The sequence below is a fragment of the Aquila chrysaetos genome, chromosome 11, assembly GCF_900496995.4.
Source record: "Aquila chrysaetos chrysaetos chromosome 11, bAquChr1.4, whole genome shotgun sequence".
NCBI classification, from domain to species: Eukaryota; Metazoa; Chordata; class Aves; order Accipitriformes; family Accipitridae; genus Aquila; species Aquila chrysaetos.
This window is the reverse complement of record NC_044014.1, coordinates 9,839,388-9,863,255: the sequence shown is the minus strand read 5'-3', so window position 1 is coordinate 9,863,255 and position 23,868 is coordinate 9,839,388. Positions and strand designations below refer to the sequence as shown.

The window sequence follows — 23,868 nt, the reverse complement described above, 5'->3', positions numbered from 1 at the left end:
CCAGACATAAGACCCCCCACAACCCTGTCCCTCTACAGCCAGTCTGCTCCACTGCCAGAAGGGAAAAGCAGTGGCTGTCCCAGATGGATTTTTTGCACATTACCTTAGCTTTCTGTAGGACTGTTCCCTTCCCCGTCACCATGACAGATAAAGGCCGGTTTTTTAAAGCCGTTGCTGAGTTGACTGGTGAGTTCTCTGCGCTATTTGCTGGACTGGCACTTTTTACCTGAATCTGCAATAAAAATAATAGAAATGGTGATGACTTCAAGACTACCAAGAGAGTGCTGCCATTGCCCACCATCTCCTAGTCACAGTCACATCCCACTTGCACTGAGGCACGTTTTTTCAGTGACATGCCAATTTCAAAATACCACCAGGATGTGTGTGGTGTGTTTGGGTGTTGAGGATACAAGCAGAGGTACTGAGCAGGGCTCAGGCGGTGATCATCTCCATTTCATGGGAACCAAGTTCCCAAGAAGGAATTTAGATGCCTGAATCTCCTCCAAAAAACATCCCTTGGCTCAGCTGAGTGCAGAAGGAGCTGGGTCCAGACCTCCATGGCCCCAGCGGGTGTTGCTCAAGGTCCCACAGGGAAATACAGTCGCTCTCCTGAGCCCCAGCCCCCTTTCACCTCCCCATTGCTGCTGTTACTTCATTATGTGTATATTATAGATAATTATTTAAGTATTATGTTAAATATAATCTATACATTTGTATAAGATTACATATTGTAATAATATAATAGTTATTAATTATTATATTATTAAGCAGGCTGAAATAGCACAACTGCCCAGCTGCCAGAAAGCCACTGTGCATCCCCGGGGTGCCCCCCCACATACCCGGGGAGCTGCGTTCTCCAGGTGCGTGGTGTCCACCGCGGTGCCCAGCGTCACGGGGCCAGACTCTGCTTTCTTCAGGTTCTCCTTCACCTCCACTAGGCTCAGCTCCAGGTCCACTCTCCGGCTCTCCTTCCTTTTGCATTCTTCTTCCACCTCCTTCAGCCTCTGCTCCAGGCTCTTGTCTGTGAAGGGAGGGGTAACTTGGTGCCAGCTGGGAACTTGGGGAGCTCGTGAGGGGAGCAAGGACTGGGGCACGTCCTGTACGTTTTCCTTATATTTTGCCTCAAGAGGGACTGTGACAGAGCAAGCTCTTGCTCTAGTGCAATTTGGGCTGCCTCCTTCGGCTCAAAGAACCAGGTCTCCCTCCTGGTCCCAGGTGGACCAGGTTCATCGCCCCCTCCTTCCCTGTGGTCCCACCTTGGCTCATTTCCACACATCACCCCTCGCCCTGCTCTACCTGTGCTGCTCCCCAGCATTTCCTTCAGCTCCCGCCTCTCCTTGCGCAGCTGGGTGAGTTGAGCCCGGATTTCATCCTTCTCCTTCTCCAGCCGCTCCTTCTCCTCTGTAAACCGCTTCACCTCTGCCTCCGTCCGGTTCTTGCCCAGCTTGGTTTCCACTGCTGCCGCTGGAAACACAACCCACCAAACCAAGCTCAGCCAGGGGAAAAAAACCAGGAGGGAAAAACCTCTTCAGGCGCTTGGAAACAAAACGAATGAGGGTCTGGGAAGTCACCAACCAGCACCTTGGGCCCTGTAAAGCGACTGTACGGCAGCGGCAAGCTGAACCACAGGGCAAAGCTCACCCACCCGCAGAGCACCAGCTCCCTCCGAGCCCCAGCTGCCGCAGGGACCCACTGGCCGCTCACCCGGCAGTGGCATCTTGGGCCGGTGCGCGGGCACCAGCTGGGGACTGCCCGCCGTCACCGGGCCCGCCGGCAGCTCGGGGGCCGGCTGCGGGAAGGCGATGTTCTGCTGCTGCGTCTGGATTTTGACGGCGGGCATCCGTGGCAGCGCCTCGTCGGGTTCTGGCTTCTCTGGGTGTTTCTGTGGGGGGGGAAATGAAGTGGGATGATGTGGTGGGGGGGGGGGGGGAACTCATTAAGCCCGGCCCCACACCACAGTTCAGGACAGTACCTGCTCCAAGGTCTCCATCGCCTTACTACAGGGCTCGGCTTCCTTAGCCATGAGGGCTGTCTCGGCCGCGCTCTCCACCGCAGCCTTGTTGGCAGCCCTTTCTAAAGGCGGTGAGCTGAGGGGTGAAGGCTGGCATGACTTCTTGCCAGCACAGTGTAGGAAGGACTTCACTGGGGTGAGATCCAGGTACACTCTGTCTTGGTCCCCCTCCAGTTTGTTCTCACTCTTGGGTACTTCTTCCTGCGAAAGGAGAATGTTCTGCTGAAAAGGGACCATCTGCTGCAGCCAGAAGTACAGGAAACATCTCACCGCAGAGCAGCATCAACTCGTCAATCTGGAGTATCTTCCATAAACCTCACAGGAACTAAAACCCCATTCCCTAAGTCACTCCATTCAGGGCTTTTTGGTGTACTGAAGGAAAGGCTCCTCCTGCTCTCCTTCAATAGGTCTTTCCAATAGTAGCAGCAGCCCCACACAAGGATCTCATACTGTTGTACATCCAGCAATCCCTGCTGGATTCGTTGCCTTTCCCAGGATAACAGTCCCATCCCCAGCATGGCCCATCTTTCTTGTCCTTACACACAGGACTTGAGTACTTGCTCTCACAGGCATCAAAAGGAATTGATTAGATTCAATCTAATAGTGATTAGATTAGGCTCCAAACAACCCACTACCTATCACCAAATAATGCATGCTGTTTGCTAATGGAAACTGTGAGATTTTATCCCAGCTGCCTGAGGATCCCTACAGAACCCTGCTGGAAACCTCTCCTCCCTTCCTTAGCGACTCCTCTCCAGCACTCACTTCTGCTCCATTGCAAAAGCCTGGATTGCCCCAGGGGCTGGGAATCCCCTTTACGGCTGTTGGAAAAACCTCCCCCATCACTGCTGGAGACTCCCCCTGGCCAGATGTTTTTGGAAAAACCTCCCCCATCACTGCTGGAGACTCCCCCTGGCCAGATGTTTTTGGAAAAACCTCCCCCATCACTGCTGGAAACTCCCCCTGGCCAAATGTTTGCCCATGGTCTCCACAAGAGCTCTCTGCAGCAAGGCAGCTGCCTGCAACACTGGGCATCTTACCGCAGGCAGGTCTGGCAGATCCACATCATCGTACAGCTCCTCCTGCTGCACCTTGCCCTTCGGCAGGTTGTCGATGTAGGCGTTGGGCTCAGAGTACTTCCTCTGCATTAAGCTGTGAACAGGCAGCAGGACAGCCCATCAATCAGGAGGGATCGGTCTTGGGGCATCGGAGCATAGTGGTCCTGGGGTCTGGTCCAGGGCCACACGGCCAGACGCAGGAGACGAGAAGGTAGAGCCGTGCAGCAATGTGATCACTGCTGCCGCTGCCCATTAAGCGGCACCCACCAGAGCGGGGCTACATTTCCCCTCGGCTCTGTCCTTTCTCGCCCAGCCCTCGGGCACAGCACCGCAGCAGCACAACCACCCTGCCCCGCTGGCACGGTGAACCGCGTGGCTGGGTGCCCACCGCCCTGCACCCCCCCAGCCAAGCCCACCCCACCAACCTGCCTTTGCAAAAGCCACCTGGGCACGTGTCCCTAGCCCCATGGCAAGCTGCAGCTCAGGTTAGATGGCATCATGGTGAGACAATGACAAGTTCTCTCCTGCCCCGCACCGAGCTTCCAAAGAAAGCGACTGAGCTGCGGGTGTGAATTTACCACCTATTCCCATGGCAGCCAACCTCCTGGAAGCAGAGGGACCCCCGCTCCAGCTTGCTTCCCTTCTGCCAGCCTTGCGTAGTCCCACCCGTTACCGCTGACGTACAAGAAGGAGTTCTTCGCCGCGCTCACAATGCAGGAAACCCTGTCAGCATCCACGTAATCGTAGGTAAATTCCTCCGGGTCTGTTTTTGAACCTGACTCCGACAAGAGGAGGCCCAGCCAGTGGCCCATTTCCTCCGAGGACTTTGCCTACAAGGTGACCAGACAGATAGGACAGGTTGCAACAGCAGTTTCTCTGCACTCCCAAGGCTCGTGCTGACTTAGTCTTGGGTCGGGAAGTATGCTGGCAGTCCTCTGGGCTCACAAGGGGAAAGATGAACTGCTGGGTATTTGTATTAAACGCAAGGCTGCATTAAAGAAGAAAGCAGTACCGCTCCGCTTTGCGAATTTGGCAGATACATGAATGCAGCTCTTTACCTAAGTCCTTCCTAAAATTTCTAGTCAGTGTCCATTTTCCTTTCAATGGTGATCAACTCAGCTGTCTACAAAGAGTAAGAGAAGTCTCTGGGGCTGGAGATGCTGGCCAGGAACTGGCTTTGGCGAGGAAAGCATGCGGGTTTTATTTTGCACCAGCAGAGCGCAGCAATAGGATTGCCAAATGCAGATGTGCAAGGAGACCCAAGCACACCAGGGAGCCTGCGAGTTCCTTATGCCAGAGCCCAAACCCCTTCCAGGGCTGTTTGTACAGGGGAGAGGGGAAAGGAAGTCTTTAAAGTGGGATCAGAGATCATCAAAGAGAGCCCCTCACTTTAACATGGTCAGTACCAAATTCCCAGCTGCAGTGAACAGTCTGACATTTTGCAAAATGAAGAGTTAAATATGGTGCCTTGAAGTCAGCTCTAGCAAATAGGCACGTGCACTTCCCAGTAGTGGGGGATTTCTACCTGAAGCAAAAAGAAGTTGGCTGATGCAGCCATCTTTTGCTTTGATTTAAGGAGTTAGAGCAGTAAGCACAAGTTTGTGCTTACTGCTCTAAGTAAAATTCAGGGCACGTGAATCCCAAACTGGAAAGTATATTTTAAACTTTCAATCTGTTTTATTTAGCAGAGACTTCAGTCCCTGGGAAGCCCGCCAGCCAGCCTGTACGTCGAGTCTGACATCCCAACAAAATACAGATTCTTCCTTTCACAAAATGTAAATTTTCCCAGCACCTCTTCTTCACATCTGTAATTAGGCACAATTTCTTAGACACAGACATACCCTGAATCAGAAGCTAAACAAAAACACCTTCAAACTTCATGGCAGGCCCTCGGAGTCAGTTGTTTAGCTATAAATACTCCACACACTGGAAAAATACAGGAAATTGCTCACATTGTCCACCTCCTACTGTAATCATGCTGTCGTCAGAGAGAACTAAGATTAGAGATAAACAGTTCTGGATGCAGGCAAAGGAAAGTAACAGATGGAGATGAATTCACTTGCGCTTTCGGGGGCAGATCTGTGATCAGTTTACTTGGGATGCATGACCCATGGCTTTGGGACTGTTTTCAGAAGACAAAGTTCTCTGTTCCTCCTAACCACAGACTTAAATCCCTAAAGTGGCATTCCTCTCATCTAACATTAGCCATCTGAAATGCATCCTGTATAACTTAATCATCCAAGGTTATCCTATAGTCAGTGGAGAGAGATGGGCACCTCCAGAGGACCCTTCATCCCATCCTAAGATGAGTGCCTAAGATGAAGGCTGAATGGTCCTCTGGAGGCACCAGCATCAGACACAGCCTGGATTACCAGCGAGGTGGAACACCTTCTAGGTGACCACAGGCAGATGAACCAAAGTCCCACGCTTCAGGTTCTGTTTTGCTGGACTGAGGTTTCCTCTGGAGGACCTCAATGGCATTTAGGCCTACTAAGACACCCAAGCTGATGACTTAAAGCAGAGCTTTCTTGGAGATATGCACCCTACCTCCAGAATGACCCGTTCTTCCCCGTTGTGCAGGATGCGGAAGGAGTAGAGATGATCAGGGCTTGGTTCTGGGATAATTTCACAACCTGCCAAACTCAGGGGCTGCTGAGCCAGTTTGCTTCGGTTCTTGTCCTGGTAGAAATGGAGGTGACCGTCTTTTATCTGACACCAACGGGACTTCCACTGGCTGTTCACTAGCACATTCAGGTAACCTGCAAGCAAGAACAGGTTACTTAAGCACATTTTCCACCCCAGGGGGAGAGGGAATCCAAACTTACTTATGTGCATGGGGATGTCTGATGGGTAAGTTCCGAGATCACCACACAACACAAAGCCACAGGCAATGACAAAGAGCAAGAGCACAACGACAAGCTGCCCTATCCATATGAAACAGGGTGAAAAGGGTAAAAATCTGTTCAAAATGAGATCCTTGAAATTCAGGTTAGGTCTGGAGCAGCAAGTTGGCTGCAGACGGCTGGACAAAGTTGATCCCAGATGGTGAATACCAGCTGACCCACACAAGTCTCTCCCTGCTGACTCCCACAGATGTCCTCTGCGTGCATGTCTGGTATTACCTGCCCTTCCTCTTGTGTCACCCTGCGAGCTATTGCCCGCCCTTGTAAGCCACGCAGTCACCTTAACGTGTAGGAGGCACCACAATCTGCATGGATTCACTGGCATGGGCCAAGCAGGCTGTGGCCTCTTTGCCTCCCCCAGCAGGACAGCCTGGCACGTGTGCATTCGAGGAGGGTGATGCCTGGTGCTCATCCTGCCCTGCACGTGGAGATCCAGCCCCGAGAAAAGTCCCTGCAGAGGGGCTCATGCTGCCACTTACTTGAAGTCTCCAGGGATCTCTCTGGGCTATCCAGGGAGCTAGATTTTTTCCTCCCGAGGTTCATCAGGTTGCTCAGTTTCAGGCCAGTTGTGCCCTTCTTCTTAACTACCGGAAAAGAAAGAGACATACACGTGGCTTTCGCAGCTCACAGCCATACACAGTCTGCTGTCCCAGCTGGGTGTCCTGCCCCAAAGCTGCCTGCGCTGCCGTCCTGCACCCAACAGCACTGCGGCACACACATCCCTTGCAGAGGGCAAACCTGTGACTCGGGGACAGGCTGTAATAGTCCACAGCCCAGGGAGATGATGAGCGAGATGGCGCCAGTAATCTCAGTTAAGTAATTTGCTGAAGATACTTAATCTATATTGCTTTAAACTTGGGTTAGTTCTGACCAAACACCAGTCGCAGCAGGAGCTGTGGGAAGGCTGTTTGCACAGGTCTTGCAGGTGCCAACCTCCCTTCGCTTTCTTACACTACAAAGAATTGAATTAAAACCCCTTACCTATAAATATTTACTGCATTCAAGTCTTTTCCTTTCTAAAAGAGGGACTCAAGGTGGGGAGGGGGAAAGCTTATGCCCAAAGAGCCTCTTTGCTACCGAGCACATCAGTCAGTGTGTGAATATGGCTGTGTAATCATCAGGTAGTCCTGGTAAGAAATCAAGTTGGATTTTTCTAGTCCAGATTTTCCTTCCTGCTATCATAACAAAATGATGAAGTCCTAGTGTAGAGGGACTCAGCAGCCGAGCTCCATCTGTTGGGTGACACCAGTGAGTCCTCAGCATGGATTTCTCTTTCTCTGTCTCCGTTACACAGATGGGTCCCACCACCCTTCTAAAGAAGATCTCCTCTTTTAATGTACTTACCTGCCCCATCTTATAGGTGGGGAATGCAGCTTAAAGCCCAGAGTCAGATGCCCTAGAGTGAAGGTGTAAGTCTGCCATTGGAGACAGCTCAGCATTTCACACAAGCACTCCAAGTTTCTCTGCAGACATCTCTGAGAAAAGTCACTTGGGTTGCATTTATGCCATCTCAAACTGTCCCAAAGTGACTTGCCCAGAGTCACGCAGGATCTCTGTGGTAGGGCAGGTATCACACCCAGGTTTCTCAAGCCCCATCCTAACTCTGTAACTGCTGAGAAATCCCAACGTCCAGCTGTCACTTCATTATAGGAAAAAGCACTGAAATCAAATTCACAGGCAGTGAATTCACACAGAGCTTTCACCCTGCATCAGGTCAGTTTGAGGTGGCAGGAGAAGCTACAGAAACCCTCGCCACAAGCAGGGTCAACGGCCCAGTTTCCCTGTTGTTCCCAGGGTGAGGTTTTACCATCTTTCGTCTCGGCTGTCTCCGGGTGGCCGTCTGTGCTGCTCCCGCTCTCGGAGGCTGCGGAGTACCTCTCGGATACCTCCACCTGTAAATGAGCACCAGACACAAGCTCCGCAGATGCACGTGACCCATTCCTCCAGCCAGCACCCGCCACAAGTGCTTTTTCCCCCCCCCTCCTAAATTACGAGGTTCCACCCGCTCCGCAGCAGATGCTTTCACGCAGACATCCCCCCAGCTGCCCGCTCACGCTGTGCCTTCCCCATTGTTTCCGAGCCTGGCATGGGCAGATCCAGCACATGAACCGCCCCGGCTGGGCTCGCCTCCGAGGTGACACGGTGGCACCACTGGTGCCACCCTATAGCCTCCTGCCCTGCAGCCTGGCTGGTGGGGGCATTTGCCAGTCCCCAGAGGAGGGCACGGGCACAGGAACTGGCCAGGTGCCCAAAAAGGTCCATTTTTGGTATCCACCAGAGACTTACGAAGGTTTCTTTCTTCTCCCATGGTTTTGGAACAAGCTGCCCCCAGGGGAGTGCCACCTAAGCCTGGACTAGAGGCTGGCCCAAGCCCTGGCATCCAAGGGTCTGTGTCCCTTTCAAAGCTCTTGGTCAGCACAACTGTCCCATCTGATAAGGTAGTGGCTGCTGCCCTCTATGGAGGAGAGCCCAACGCTGAGTCAGTTTTGGGGGGAAGATGGGGCAACAAAATTAAGATTGCAAAGGAAAAGTTAGGATTCTTCCAATAATGCTCCTTTTCGGCAGAACGGGGTCTGGTTACACTCCTATCAGTCTTTGCTCAGATAAAATTACTGCACCTACAACTATTTATTAAAGAAACAGGGTGGAAAAGCCTAAGTGCTAGTTCTCTCTGTAGGGACAAAGTGTACCTTTGGGTAACTGAGACGCTGCGAATCTGGGATGTACTGGTTGCCTTCACTGCCTCCTTCGCACAGCACACCGCTGGTCTCCTGGATTACCTGTGCAGAAGGGGAAGCCACAGTCTGTGAGACAGCTGCAGTAATGGCATCAGTACTTCTTCCCCACCCAGGACAGGCAAAACCGCAGGAGCCTGGGAGAGCCGCGGTTTAGGCTCCCTGCGACCCCGGGGACTTTCCTGGTGTTGCAGCAGGCAGCCAGCACAAACGGCCGGATCCGAGTCAGCCGCGGAGAGGCTGCCAGCAAAGGCAGCCCCGGCGCCTCGCAGCCCTGCTGCCGCCCCGGGCTCCGCCAAGGCTCCTTCTTCTGCTGCCATCTCAGGGAAAGGGCCGTATCTCCCCGTCCTCAGCCAATTCATGGTGGGCACCCACCCCAGACGTCCCTCCTGCCGCAGCAGCGGGGCTGGGAGGTCCCTCCACGGCCTCCCGCGTGCAGAAGGCGTCAGGGAGCTGCGGGAAGAAGCTATCCCGGGACATGAAAATAAAGCGGTGTATTTGTATACGGGCTTGCAGCGCGGAAGGGAGCCAGAGCACACAAGGACGGGACTGAGATAAGATACGGTCTCCCAGCAGAGCCAGGGTAGAAGCACGGGACCACCAGCAGGGCAAGCCCCGAAGGCGCCACTGACCCTGAGCCACTGCTCTGCCTGGTCTTTACTCTGCAGCCCCAGCACGATGACGTCGGCGTTCATGGGGATGATCTTCAGCTTGTGCTCTTTCTTCCTCACTTGCTTTTCCTTGTGAATGACAGTGCAGCCCAGCAAATTCACGTCGAGCTGAGGGCTGTGGTCTTTGGAGCTCTTGTAGCACTGGGGAAGGAAGATGGGAGGGCAGGTAAGAGGCTGAGGAGGAGCCTTCCCTCTCCCTTGCTGGTGCGAACTCATCTCTAGAAGTGGCTCAGCGCAACCACATGCATTAAGTGCGTTGAACACAAGAAGGTGCTATAGGTACTACAAGGCTGCAATGTCTACACAGACTACACACAGGACATCTCTATATGTATAGAGATACATGTACATCTACATACATGCATATATAGTCTGAAATACCTCTCACAGGTAGTGCTAGAGGGTCAAGTATGTGGTTAGCCGGTGGGATAAGCATCCCTTCTGCTTAACCACCTCAAAAAGTTTCCCCAAAAAGCATGTCTAGGCATCTTGGGAGTTTGGGATTTTGGCCACAAATGTGCCCTTGTGCCCCCCTCAGCAGCGCGATGCCCACATGCCTTCTGAAAATGGAATGAATTTCCCAAATCTCTGGGACGTGGTTTTTGAAGCATTGCTTCTAGAGGTACTTTGTTTTTGCCAGCTAGTTACAAGGCCTGCGGTGCCACTTCCCTCCCCAGCTCATGAAAATAGGTTGTTTTAGGCAGAGAGTGGATGATCTACCCACCAGCAACCTGGTGTCCTTGATAACACACAGCTGTTTTGCCCACTGTCCCAGCCACTTCTTTCTCCACAGGAACGCACAGATGCGGGCATCCTTCATCAGCTCAATGGTGGCCTCTGTGGATGGCCACTGATGGGTTGCTGACTTGCCTTTGCTGCTCTCTTCTTCGTCGTAAGATTCATAGGAGCTACTAACGGCTTCACCATCTTCTATAACAAAAGCAAAGCTCTATTATTAAATACATTTCTAGGACAACTCTGAGCCTACTGCTTGCCTTAGCCATGCTCACGCATGCAAAAGCTTCCAGTGAGGGACGTGTCTTTTGAGGCTCTGCTACAAGAGGATAATCAATAGGAAAATAACCCTCATAGATCCTTTTTCTTTCTAGCCCAATATTAATCTCATTGCAATGTTTTGTGCCTAATAGTCTCAGTTAGCAAACACTCAAAAGACACTTCTCAGTTGACCACAAATTTGAAAACATTCCATTAGGCGTTTTCTGATGTATGCTGCTTCCCACCCCCCCCCTCCCAAAGATGCTTTTTCTACTTTCCACTTCAAACCAAACACTCACAATTTTTAAGGCAACAGCAAGCTACAATCAGCCCTTGCCCTCTGAATGTCAGAAATAAAAATGGTATTTGCAAGGCCATGCAGCAAGCAATGATCTACTGTATTGATGATGACATTCCACTTCCCCTCTCTGGGCTAACAGGTCTCTCTCTCTACTCGGCATCTAAGGGACAGCAAGGGGCTTTGAAGTAATACACTGTTGCAGCAGCAAAAATTAGTCATAACTGGAAGCTTAACTGTAAATCACAGTAATCACATTTTTCGTGTTCATTCTTAAATGGATTGCTGTGTTATTAGGATGAGTTGGGATTTTCAACACCCCACCCCAATGTATTGTAGGTTGTTGGAGTTTTCAGCTGACAGGAACAGCTGGTCATTGGTACCAGACTTGTCAGAAACAATGGAAGTGTTCCCACTGGCTGCAGGGGAATTTGCAATGCTCTGCTGGTGTTCACAGGACAGCTCTTCTTCACAAGGTAAGCTCACAGAGCAAGATGGTAAGATTTGGGCAGCATCTGTGTAGGGTTTTGCATTCTTGTCCTACCAAACAGCACAGAGGAATATCGTTACGTTTCTCTCACCAGAATTTAATCTAATTTTGATTCTCATCTGTCCTGGTTTCAGCTAGGATAGAGTTAATTTTCTTCCCAGTAGCTGGTATAGTGCTGCGGTTTGGATTTAGGATGAGAATAATGTTGATAACACACTGATGTTTTAGTTGTTGCTAAGCAGTGGTCAAGGACTCTTCAGCTTCTCATACTGCCCTGCCAGCAAGAAGGCTGGAGGGGCACAAGAAGCTGGGAGGGGACACAGCCAGGACAGCTGACCCCAACTGGCCAAAGGGATATTCTATACCATGTGATGTCATGCTCAGTATATAAACTGGGGCGAAAGCTGGCCAGGGGCCACTACTCGGGAACTGGCTGGGCATCGGTCGGCCAGCAGTGAGCAATCGCATTGTGCATCACTTGTTTTGTATATTCTAATTCTTTTGTCGTTATTCTTTTTTCCTTCCTTTTCTGTCCTATTAAACTGTCTTTATCTCAACCCACAAATTTTACTTTTTTTTCCCCCTGATTCTCTCCCCGATCCCACAGCAGGCAGGGAGGAGCGAGGGGAAGCAAACTGCTCTGTGGCGTTTAGCTGCCTGCCAGGTTAAACCACATCATCAAATCTTGATATCCACATAAAAGTAACATTATCAGATTGGTGCAAAATAAAAAGAGGAAAAGCAGCCAGAAAAGAGGAAAAAAAAGCATTAGGAGCTTCACTGAAGAGCATTTCTTAAGTTGGGTTTATTTGTATTTAAAATAAAGGAACTGAGATGCAGTAACAAGCTACAGCCTCACCCCCAGTGAAATCTCACTCTAACATCCCTCAAGTGATCAAAGCTGTGCCAATTAAACAAACTCATTAAAAAGCAAATACTCCCTTTCAAAGTCTCTGAATGGTGCTGACAGCAGACTACTGGCTCACTATCTCCATACCCTCAACGTATTGGACTGTCCATCTTTTATGGGAAAACATTACCCCCCGGTGCATTATCATTACACAGACCTTTTCCACAGGCACCCTGAGCAGATATTCAGATGGAATAAAAATGTTGAGGTTTCTCATCCCTAGAAATACCAAGAAGCTGAACCTCTGCACTGTTAGGTACCCTTCCTTAAGCAGCAGCAAGGATGCCTAAGTGAACCTCATCTTCTAAATCCCACTCCTTACCAACATAGGGCTATTGCTAACTGCTCCTCTGGCCGCCTTTGGGTGTCCCTCACCTAGGCATTAGGTCTCAGGATGCCACCTTTCTCCTGGGGGAGTAACACTTTTCTTCCATGCTCTCGGGGGGGCCCTTGCTGCTCTTTTGTGCATCAAACACAACCACAAGTGCCTCATGCGATGAGCTCTTCTCTACCTGAAGAGCTGCAGCCGTTGCTGGCCCAGTGACACTGCTACGGCCTCATGATGGAAGGGCATTTCCCAGGCTGTGCAGTTGGCAAACTGGGACAAACCTTGCTTGGGTGGCTTGTGACAACACTCAATCCCAAGTCACACAGCTCAGGCACTTCAGTACAAGGTCTCCATTTCCACCTACTGGCAGTTTCAGCTAAGACCACAGTTTTATCCTCTCATTGCCGTGACATCAGTGGCAGCCACGTTCTTGGATGTCTTTAATCCACCTCCTGTTTGTCTTCCCACAACCTCCCAGGGAGCTAAATCAATACCATGATGCAGGAAGCCCCAACCATCTTGTACGACAGAGCTGCCTCTGCCTGAGCGGAGCAGCTTCAACATTCGCTGAACGGCTACTCGTCAATACAGCCAGCGTTACCACATATCAGCTCCACATCAGTGACCAGAACCAGGGGAATAAAGGCTAGGGAAGTTCTCTCCATTGTCATCTTGAGCATGGGGAAAAGCACAAAAAACCGCCGCCTTGCGTATATCCAGCACAGGCAGAGAGAGGGGAGAGGTGGTTACCCTCTATGCACGTAATGGGCAATGCCAGGGGGAGGCACCTGATCATCTTTGCTAAAACCGAGTTGTTTGTTTTGTTTTGTTTTAAAAAAAAAAGGCACTTCAGGTTTGGAAAGCATGCCATACCCATCGTTATTGTGGCATAAATAACGCCCTCAGTAACCTGCAACCCTGGCCTGGGTCCAGCCGCAGCAAGCCTACCAAAAAGACCTGCACAGTCAAAAGGAAAGAGAAAGGGAGACAAAGAGAGAAAGCCACAGATAAGCAAATGTGGAGAACAAGGGCGTCAGTCCAGCTCAGCCCCGCGCTCCCCCCTCGGCTGGCGAGGCTGCCCCGTCCCTGCTGCCAAAGGAGGAGCATGCCATACGGTGAGACTTCAAACAGGGGCAACGTTTTCAACCCATCCCCTCAAACAAGGCAATTCCCTTTAAAACAGAATCATCGTCATCGTAATTAAAATCAGTCAGGGCAGATGAGCTGTTTCAGCCAGAATAATTATTGCTCAGTTGGCAGTCACGTTGCCCCTTGCGTTTTCACTCTGTTTCTTATCGCACCCTTCAATTATGCAAATGCAGACGAGGATGAGGATGATAACGGTTTAACACATTTCAGCCCAGGAGGAAAGGGAAGCAGCAGCATTTGCCAGAGCTGTAAAATGAAAGGCAGAGGCATCCCCACCAGAGGGGCGGGAATCCTGCTGATGAAAGAGGGACCCCTGAGACCCCACGGTCTCGCCCGCCTGCTTCATTTTAATTAATTCACCCAGGGTTTGTTACAGTGCCTCGCAGTCCCCCCTCTGACGCTGCACAAATCCTCTATCTCCTCAGCCCATCTGGAGGCTTGCTTTGATGTCCTTTCTTGGCAGTACACCCACTAATTTTAGTGGTGTTCCTATTTTTGTTTGATTTCACTACACCCATTTGTTTGGAGACACATGGGTGTCTTCCAAGGCTCGTGCTGCAATTCTGCCATAAACACCACCAGCAGCTCCCTGGATCGCCGGCCCCTTCCCTACCCAGCTTGTGGGGAGAGGGGGGTGAGCACAGAGGGTTTGGGGGGTTACTGGGGTCAGGCTTTAGCATCTTTAGCCAGGGCAAACCTACGCATGTCCAGACTGCCCTTTAGCAACAGCAGTCACACCAAGGTCTCAAGGCAGTTACTAGCAATGAGCATCACTCCACGTAGGACAGGTACAGGGTACTATTGCCATCTGATCAGGCGAGGCGGGGGGGGAAAAGGGATGGGGACCCCCAGTTTTGTACTTGTTGAACCAACAGGCAGGACGGAGACCTGCAGGTTTGTCCATGTGCCCGTGGGATTTGAAGCCTGATCTCAAGGCAAACCGGGGCACCAGCAGCTTCCCAGCATCTTCCCAGCATCACTCCCCGACCCCCCCTCTGCACAGCACGCCACGCTTCACCCTCCCCTGAGCCCCTGCAGCCGCCTCCTGCTGCTCCACATCTCTCCCTGCTCCTCCTCCTCGCTCGCCCCAAGGCACCACCTCAAACATGAGGTTGCCAAAAAGCACAGAGATTCCCGGTGACACGGTGCTGCCTTCCTTCTCACGCAAACCACCTTAAAAGCCGTCGGCATTATAGCACGCCAGGTGGTTCGTGTAGAAGAAGGGACCTGCTGGGGCCTGCAGAGGGGACCGCTGGTTGAGCGGTCACAGGAGGCAAAGGCACCGCACAGCTCGGCGGCAAGGGACTGCCTGGACTTGCACGTCCCATCTCTGCTCGCTTCACAGCCTCCTATCTCCGCTTACAGCTGCGATACTGCTCGGTAAAACACCGAGCCTGCTAGTCAAACAGCTATTCATAGCAGCCACAGACTGCCCCATCGGCGCCCAGAACTACCTCGTTTTGACAGTGCTCCAATCATACCAGGGTTTTTTCCTCTCTTTTTTGCAGGGCTCTGATCTCTCGTTTCCTTAGGCATCTGACTGGCCTGGATTTCAGTGCATGGTGTATTTGCATCTTTGAGCAGCAGGTTACCAAGGAAAAGCAGAGGTTTAAGCTGGGTGTGTGCTTATCGCTCCTGCCAGCCAAGGCTCCGAATACAACGTGAGTTTATGGAGCTGCCTGGACAACATCACCTGGGTTTCCCAGCACACGGATCTGTGGCCGTACTCCAGCTAATCCGGTGTATGCCTTTACATGCCATGGCTCTTAGCATGTTATCCACTTTCCCAGCGTGCAGCAGGGGAAAAAAAAAGTTCATTTATCTTGCAGCGCAGGCAACTGGAAATCCCCTGTGGGGAGGAGGCTGCAGGGACCTGTGCTGCCCCAGCTGCAGGAGGGCTTCACCCCCCTGCACCTCGCACACCACAGCCCTGACCTCAGCCAAACAGCCCAGAGCGTTTTGGCAAAACCAAGCCGGCACCTAACTACACATGGCAGAGCTAGGAGGACCTCTCCTCCACACCAAATGGCATGTTTTGCCCCAGCCACGACGAGCCTGCACCTCTTCCCACCTGAGCTGGGCACAATCTTCCTGTTCAACACTGTAATGCGGCTGCAGCCAAAGTGGGATGGCTCAGGGAAACGAAGGTGTTTCTACATCTCCCTTTTTTGCTTAGCACTGTAAATCCTAAGCCTTCGTGAGAACAGCGACCCACACCGAGATACGAGCTGTCCAGGGGTGCAAGGTACACACGTGCAGCGAGGGCTGTTCGGATACACCAAGCCCCGGCCGCTTCAAACAGTGGCACCGCTGGTGCGTCCCTGCCGGGGAGCTTCAAAGCCCCATGGTGCACACTGGCGCGGGAGAGGACTCGGCTTCTCTCATAAGCAGCTCAGATTCAACAACCAAGGGTTGAGATCAAAATCTTTTACCCTTAACTCTCACTTCTTTGCTTGCCTCGACTCTGCCCCACACCACATACATTATTGTACCCACCTGTGCTGCACTCAAGGCTGATGAGCAGAGATCTGCTTCTGCAGCAGAGCTATATAATCTGTCTCATTTGGGCTTAAATGGATTATAAAGCGATGACAAGATCAGCTCCGCTATCAGATCAGAGGAAGGTAATCTCTCACGAAGGGTGTTCACCAAAAGGAGGATGCAGGAATACATCTTAAAAAGCGGGAATGTGGGAGCTCAGCCTGCGTGCAGCGGTCTCCTCCCGAAGGCGTGGGGAGCCCACAGGTGACAGGTATCGGTGGCACTGCCGAGGACCTTGCTGGGAGGTGCCGACCCAGGCAGCGAGCGAGTGTGTGCGGAGGGAACCCACACACCATCCCCTCACATTTAGTGTGGGTTTTTAATCAAGTTTACAGATGGTTAAACTGCCACAAGAAACAGAGCTGAATAAATAGCCAATTATAAAAACGGTTATCACGTCTAACAGACCAACAGAGTCATGGATTTTGAGCCCCAAAGGGATGATTAGAGCACTAGGACATGAATGCAAGCCACCACAGCTTCACCACTCACTCCTGAATAGAAACCCGCATTTGACTACAGCCTATCTGCCAGAAAACCATCAAGACAAAGAGAACCCCCAATGGTTTATAATATTTTACAGTGATGTTATATTAACCCAGGCATACTACTTATTTCTATAGTAAAGTTAACAAATTGAGTAATTCAGTAGCCTTTTCTTTCCAACTAGCATTAAATCTGAAATATCAGTGTGACCAGCATCAGAAAACAAATTTGTCACACAAGCTGTAAGAAGTGTCCACACTTTTGTTTACTCATTCTCATAAACCTCAAGTCCTTCATCTCCCACATGAACCTCCCCCCCCAAGAGTCAGCGGTGATATACCATTTACAGAGACATCATATGGCTCAGCCTCTTCATAATATCCCTCTGGGGATTCGATCTTGGGGACCGGAGGTTGTTTTGTTTCAGGAATCTGCAGAATAAATAAATAAAATAAGGATGATTTAAGGTAAAAACAGATCCTTGAAAACAATGGGGCATCCTTTTTTTTTTTTTTAGCCTAAAGTGTATCCTAGTGGATATCTAAAAGATGTGTACACCAGGATTTTCACGTAAACTGGTTGAGATGACGGGGAAGAGAGACTGCTGAGGGTTTCCAGTGTACAGTCAGCTCAAATATAAAGGAGTTATTCAAAATTACTGTATAATTGTGTCATAAATGTTATTTTCTTTAATATTGCTGAAAACCCTGAGAAGATCAACTCACAGGTTTCCTCAAAAGCAGCAATTGCAACCCATTGGCCTTACCATGAACTGGGACTTCTGCCCGCTGCACCAACCCCCACAAGCTGCTCATTGTAACTGGAGATGATCTGCTGTGCTATTGATTATCGTAACAGGGAACAAGAAGGGCCAACATTTGGTGCAATCCTGGCTTTACACTGAAAAGCATAGCCTGAGCGGTCGCCAGTTGTGTCTCCAAGTCTCTGACTGATAGCAAACCAACAGCTAAAAATCTCCGCTTCAGGAACTATATCAGGAATCTTTAATTGTGCTCTCAGCAAAAAATGAAGTAAATGGATAAACAACACTGATGGAAAATAAGTCTTTGAAAAGAGTCCAAGTGCTGGAAAATCCCTGTGGTGCCTGCCAAACCCCTCCCTAAACACAAGCAAGGGCTGGCAGGAAAACCAGCGCCTCGATCCTTTAGAAATACCAACACATGAGGAAAAAAAAAGGGGGGGGGGGAGAGCTAAGAAACAACCTTTTTACTTCTCAAGTAATTCACATAGCTGTTGAACGTGAGACAGCAGAGCCAGACATCACAGTAGGATGAGCACACAGCTTATGCTCTTCCCAAAATACGTGGCATCCCATCTCCCATCATGACCCGACAGGAGCATCTCGCTGTTCCCCAGTGAGATGTTCCCTCTCCTCGCCCAGGTCAAACCATCCCTGGTCATCTGACAACGGTATGCTCTGGCTCACAATACCTCAACTGGCTTCTGACCGAGACCTGTGCAAATCCTAGATAGGATGTTCAGTGCGTGCAGGGCTAAAACCCCACTCCTCTCAGGAGGACAGGCAGAAGAGCAGGTCTCTCTCTGTAGAGGCAGCAATGTTGAACGTCACGGATCATGCAAGATCCTTCGTGCCAGCCCATGTGATTGCTCCTGGTGGCCTGAAGAAGAGAGGCCAGCTGGGCAGGAGCATTGCAGAGCAGTCTAAGGCAAGATCAGTCCCTTTGCAGGACATGCCAGCATCATCCAATGCAGGTGCGAAGCTGCCCATCCTGCCCAGTATATTTCCACCAACAGGTACTGCTGCCCAGAAGTGGAAGCTTTGAAGGAAAAGATTTTCTGGCCAGCAACTGCCCACGAAGGGGGATGCCGCTGAGCCTGTGGGAGCTGGGTACCCTGACCACGCTGGCCAAAGTCACACATCTCTACTCCCACAAGGGTGAGCAGCCCGTGGCTCTGCCAACCTCGCAAACTTCTCAAGCGTCTTGGACGAAAACTCCTTCCTATGTGGGTCTGCCAGATGCTGTGAGCAGACTCTGAGCTTGCTTTCCAGAGCCACGTAGGACACACTGCTGGAAAACACTTGCCTCCAAGCACTTAAAGGTTTAGGAACTTGTCCTAATGTGTTAAATTAAAGAAACAAAAACAAACCCAGCCACTCCAAAGCTTTACTTAATCCCTTCCCTGACCAGGGAATGTGTCTGCAATTGCCATCTGTGGTGGCCTCCTGCCTGGAGCCAGCTCACGTTGTGCTACGACCATAAACAAATTGCCTACACAAAGAAACGCTGTGGGTTTATTTGACACCATCCCACAAGTGTCAGGGAAGGAGCGGGGTGGGAAAGGGGCTGCTCTGTTTTGTTTCCTACAGACAATGGAAGCCAACAGGGACTAGGTGGGACTGCACCTCAGCTGCCCCAAAAGCTATTTTTTTCTCTTCTCTTTCCTTAAAGGCGTGGAGTTGTTTTGTCTCTAGCTTAAGTGGAAGAGTATATACACTGTGTTATCTAACCCAGGCTGGCCCTTGCAGAACATTTGCCTGTTGCATTACGGCACAACGGAGCATGCAAATAAAACCATCTTGGGCATCTGCATCCGCACCCCGTGACTTTCTCAGTGGATGGCTGCAGAAAGCGGCAGAGCTGCCAGGGCTACCGCAGAGGAAGGGTCACCAATGTCTGAGCCACAGCCTGCAGGACTCATTGTTTGAAGGTTGCTTTGGGACAAATCCAAAGAAATGAGTGGGATCCAGCTGGGCCACCCCTGTTGGGTTGCCCACTGACTGCTGGTGTCAGTGAATACCAGGAACAATCTGCTCTGTAGAGCTTCATCACCAAATTTCTCCTGTGCCTCGAAAGACAAGTGTAGAACAACACCACGGGGTGCCTTAACATCACCAAACCACGGAAAACTCCACAGAGCTAAACCAGATATACTCTGAGTCCTCTCCTAACCTCCCTCTTTCTGTGTAAGGAGTTGTGCTCCCTCCTCCACCACCCAGGTGGCCATGGCTCCTGCCCACACCAGGAACGGTCAACACGGACAGGGAAGATTCATTTCCCCGAAGAAGCAATTTCCACACACCTTTAATATGGGACCACATTAAAGGTCTCCCCAGCCCCACTCCTTGAAGTATGCTCAGACATCTTTGCTGCCAGCAGCTCACCGACACTCAGATGCTCACAGCGAGGAGGTACTTGATTGCTTTATCCAAGGGGGGTTAGCTCCAGTGGTACGCAGGTGGGAGAAGGTAGTTCCCAGCACAGGGAGAAGACGGGTGACTTAGATACCCTTCTCTGCTAAAATCCAAGACTGTTTTTTTCTAATTCCCTCATTTAACTTCCTCATTGCCGTACAAGAAAGCTGGGCTGCACCAAGCACAAGCAGAGATGCCTTGGGGAAACCCAGCTGCCGCTTCCCCGGTCATGCCTTCATTCCACCACACTGCCATCCTCCTGCCCACCTCCCTGCCACATCCACCACCCCCTCCGGCTTTGAGAAACCCAAAGCCAAACAGCGATTCCTGCTCCGGTCGCTGCTCCCAGGCGACTCCAGCTCCAGCACCGTATGGCTGGCTGCGTGGGCAGACCCCCCCCCCCCAGGGCTGGAGCAGCTCCCAGCAGGCAACTGCACCGTGTCCGAGGGTTTGTCAGCTGCATCCCATCGTACCCCCTCGTTTTCCCAGCTCCTCCAGCTAACTCCAGCTGAGCCACACAGCCTCCTGGGCAGAAGCCCTGGGGCCTCACCCCACGTCCTCCTTCCTGGGAAAGGAGCAGATCCTCCTCTACGGTTGATGGATGCACCACCCCATCCTCCTCCATGCCTCCCCCTCCTCCCCATGCATGCTCCCTGCCCTCCTTTCCTTTCACATCCCGAAATCCCAGCTACAGCGATTCCCACGTTGGATCAACTACCGAACAGCAACGTCCGGGGTCTCAAGGATGACCCGTGTCTCTCGAGGACAGCTGGGCTGGCTTGCTGGCACAGAGACAAAATCCCACTGAAAGCTGATGATGAACTGGACCTCGGCTAGATTTATAGTTGCCCTACAGAAAAATCTACAGCGCCAGTGACTCCTCCTCGCAGACCTGTGGGCTGTACAACCAACATAACGCCCAGCACGGTCACCCAATGCACAGACAATACCAGGCGCTACAACTGGAAGCAAATCTGATCTTCTCTGCTAATGGCCAAACTGCGCGGGGCTCTGCCAGCAAACGAGATCCTGGCACTGCCCAGGGACAGCCCCACCGCCCCGCGGCTGAAGAGTTTCTGGCTTTTATAAGTTCATGTCAGCAGCCCAGGCACAGCTGCTTTACAGCTCAGAGGAGATTTCCAAAGCAACAGTTGAGAGCCATCATCACCTTTGTTTCTTTGAAAACCTCAATTCTCTTCCTTCTTTCAGCCTGGATTGCCAAGCCATGCGTGCAGGCTTCCCTGGCAGGGAACGCAGCCCATTTCACGCGGTGCTCCTGCACACGCACGGGAAGCCCAAGGCTCCCACAGCTGCCTGCTCCATCCGTGCATGAGCTTTGGGATCCACAGGGGTTTCTGGACGCCCAGCCACCCCGGAGCACGGCCACCCTGCCTGGGCCACCAGCCAGCCGCAGCGCCTGCACCAGCCACACACTGCCCTGCAGCCTTCATAAAGACTAAACGTACAGCTGGAAACCTGTACACCGGCGAGCCCCTAGTTGAGTATTTTAAGTTTTTTTAAAAAAATAAAGCTTACCAGGACTATTTGCCTCACTAACATACACGGGCAGAGGTCTCTCCATTTAGTCACGCTGCACAACACATAACAAGTGAAGCCTCAAGGGGTTCAGATCCCCAGGCTGAGGGCTAAGCACTGAAAGGCAAAGGATTTGCAAAACGTACCTTTGGAGGGGGGAGGTCCGGCAGGCTCTTCTGAGGAGGGGATGAATGCAATCCCGAGTCTCCATTGGTCAGGGAGTTTCTCCGATCCAGCGCTGCAAGCCAGAAACACAATTATATCCATGACGTGGCGCTTCCCAGCAGAGCACTCGCTACCCAGGGCTGTGCAGGAACAGCGAGGTGCTATTTCGGTAGGAAGCAGAGCGACAATTACAGGCAGCGCTGCAGGGCCACCATGTCATTTCAGGCCATGCCCAGGAATGTGGCGTTAGGAGACGCAGCAAAAGAGCTGGCCTCTGGTTTTAGGGCATGTTTATCCTTCTGGATGGAAAACTGTGAAGCCCAGACCTACTGCTGAGACTTTAAAGGGTCTTGAGAAGCAGCACAGGCAGACACTACACAGTATCTGGAAATCCATAGCACTTTAGTCCTTGCTAGCTCTGATCCCTGCTGCCGCAAGCAGACAGCTCGGTGACTGTCCCCACCTCTGCTGCCTTTCCAGAAAATTGGAGCTAATGCCACCCTGCTCCCAGACCAAACTGCAAAGGTGGCTGCCTAGCTGGGCTGCACAACGGTTTATCAAAGCCAGCCCACAACAGTAATTTAATTGCTACTGAAGGAAGAGTTGCTCTTGAAGCAGCTCGGGCCAAACATGTGAAAGGGCATATGGCAGCAGAACTGCTCCAGGCGATCTGCGTCTGCCTCCGGAAAGACAGATTTTTCCAAGCAGCTGAATGCAGAGTGATTCAGTAGCTGGAGGGTATGTTGAAGGCTCAGAAAACTTGTGTTCAGTCCCTCTTCCCCCACCACAGAACTCCTGGGTGGCCTCAGACGAGTGCCCAAATCCCACGACCTCTGAGATAGCGCAATGCAGCAATGCTCAGGAACAAGTGGGAGCAAGGCACAAATGGCTGAAAAATGAAGGACTTTGAAGGCATTACACTGTGCACAGGGGAAGTCCCCTTTTACAGAGTGTCTCTTGCCAAATACCTTGGGAGAAATGAGCCTAAGGTATCCAGATATTGCAAGTCCAGTAAATTAAGTGAGGGAATTAGGTCCAAAATCTGCAGCAAGTTGATGCTCCAGCTCCCTTAGTCACCTGCTGATGTTCCAGCCACATTCCTCGGGCACACACAGAAACCAGCAAGGCATCGCGCAGTGCCCAGCAGCGGTTAGCACTGCGCTTAGAAGACATGGGCAGGAACTTTGCTGCATATTTCTGGGCTTTAAAAATAGAAGCTGGAAACCACATTACTTTGTTCACGTCTGGGGCTTGGAAGCCACAATGACAGCTCTGCCCTGCCATGCTGCAGCCAGCTCCTGGCCTGATGGCGCAAGAGCCCAAAACACATCTCTTGTGACAAATAGGTCCCTGTAATGCAGGTCTCCTGGTCACCAGCACTGGCTAACTTCAGTAAGTCAGGGGGACAAGGAGATCCACGGATCAATAGACACCAACTCTCAGCAGCTGTCTGCACCCCGCAAGGACTGCTGGATGTCTTGTAAGGTTCAACCAGAGTAAAGTAGGTGAGCCTATGACACAGACTGATCGTGGGGAGATCCACCTACCAAAATACCCCATGATTATACTGCCAGAGTCATATCTACAGGCTGCTGTTAGAGGTTGGCCTTTTCTGTAAAGGACCAAGGAGATGGCACTCTCAGAGCAGACAGCTTCCATCAACAGCAGCTGCTGAGGCCATTGCTACTTTTGGAAACACCAGAAACGAGGTTGAGATTTCGTAAATCCCCAGTGGGCTACTCCCCAGGAGGGGATTATGTCCTCACTCATGATTGTCCACACAGGGAACTTTTCAGGGGCCTCTTCAGCAGGGAGAAACAGACAGGCCAACTTGCATCCTCCTGCATCACACAGAACCTCCCATGCTCAGCTCCACAGAAGAGAAATCATTGCAGCAGCAAAACCCACTGCCAAGCCCTTCACAAGTGGTGGCCATCTGTTCTCGACTCTTCAGCAAACCTAGCAATCATCCCACTGAACCTCACCGTGCCAGGAAAACGCTGTTTGATTTCTGTACCAGCAGTTCATCCTCCTCCCGCCAACCTTGGAGCACGGGACGGAGACCACAGCTTCGGTCCTCACCCTGCTGGAAACCTGCCCACCTCCGTGGACACATGCCCATGTACTCCAGCTGAGGAGCAGAGCAGGATGTGATGGAGCTTTGATTTTCAGGCTCTGTGCAGGAAGAACCACCCCTTTAACCTTCACCCTGACAAGACCCCTGGGAGGTGTTACGGTGTTTTCTGTTCTGAGGTTGCAGAGGGCAGCTATCGCCGTGCTCAGCATATGGGGACAAGCACCTAACGCACGCTTTCTGTATGGAGAGCCCGCACAGTACGTGCTGTACGTACCCCTTCCTTCTCCTGCTACACACGTCAGCACCACAAATCACAGACTGTTTTCTTATTGGGGTGGG

The 23,868-nt window shown here is 51.5% G+C and overlaps 1 protein-coding gene across 5 annotated transcripts in view; it reads right to left on the bottom strand.

Annotated features, from left to right (window-relative positions):
* Positions 1 to 23,868, bottom strand: part of AFAP1L2 (actin filament associated protein 1 like 2) — a 73,797-nt gene that overhangs the window by 2,677 nt on the left and 47,252 nt on the right. For 2 of the 5 annotated variants that reach the window (XM_030030873.1, XM_030030878.1), the window contains exons 4-19: positions 21,434 to 21,525; positions 16,917 to 17,007; positions 13,274 to 13,357; positions 10,103 to 10,308; positions 9,340 to 9,519; positions 8,663 to 8,752; positions 7,780 to 7,864; positions 6,452 to 6,556; positions 5,617 to 5,828; positions 3,754 to 3,899; positions 3,052 to 3,163; positions 1,973 to 2,212; positions 1,705 to 1,882; positions 1,297 to 1,464; positions 840 to 1,021; positions 104 to 232 (exon numbers count right to left, since the gene is read on the bottom strand). In XM_030030873.1, coding sequence (XP_029886733.1) covers positions 104 to 232; positions 840 to 1,021; positions 1,297 to 1,464; positions 1,705 to 1,882; positions 1,973 to 2,212; positions 3,052 to 3,163; positions 3,754 to 3,899; positions 5,617 to 5,828; positions 6,452 to 6,556; positions 7,780 to 7,864; positions 8,663 to 8,752; positions 9,340 to 9,519; positions 10,103 to 10,308; positions 13,274 to 13,357; positions 16,917 to 17,007; positions 21,434 to 21,525 — 2,300 coding nt within the window. The remainder of the gene's footprint in view (positions 1 to 103; positions 233 to 839; positions 1,022 to 1,296; positions 1,465 to 1,704; positions 1,883 to 1,972; positions 2,213 to 3,051; positions 3,164 to 3,753; positions 3,900 to 5,616; positions 5,829 to 6,451; positions 6,557 to 7,779; positions 7,865 to 8,662; positions 8,753 to 9,339; positions 9,520 to 10,102; positions 10,309 to 13,273; positions 13,358 to 16,916; positions 17,008 to 21,433; positions 21,526 to 23,868) is intronic. The other 3 variants (XM_030030874.1, XM_030030875.1, XM_030030877.1) reach the window with 3 other exon arrangements.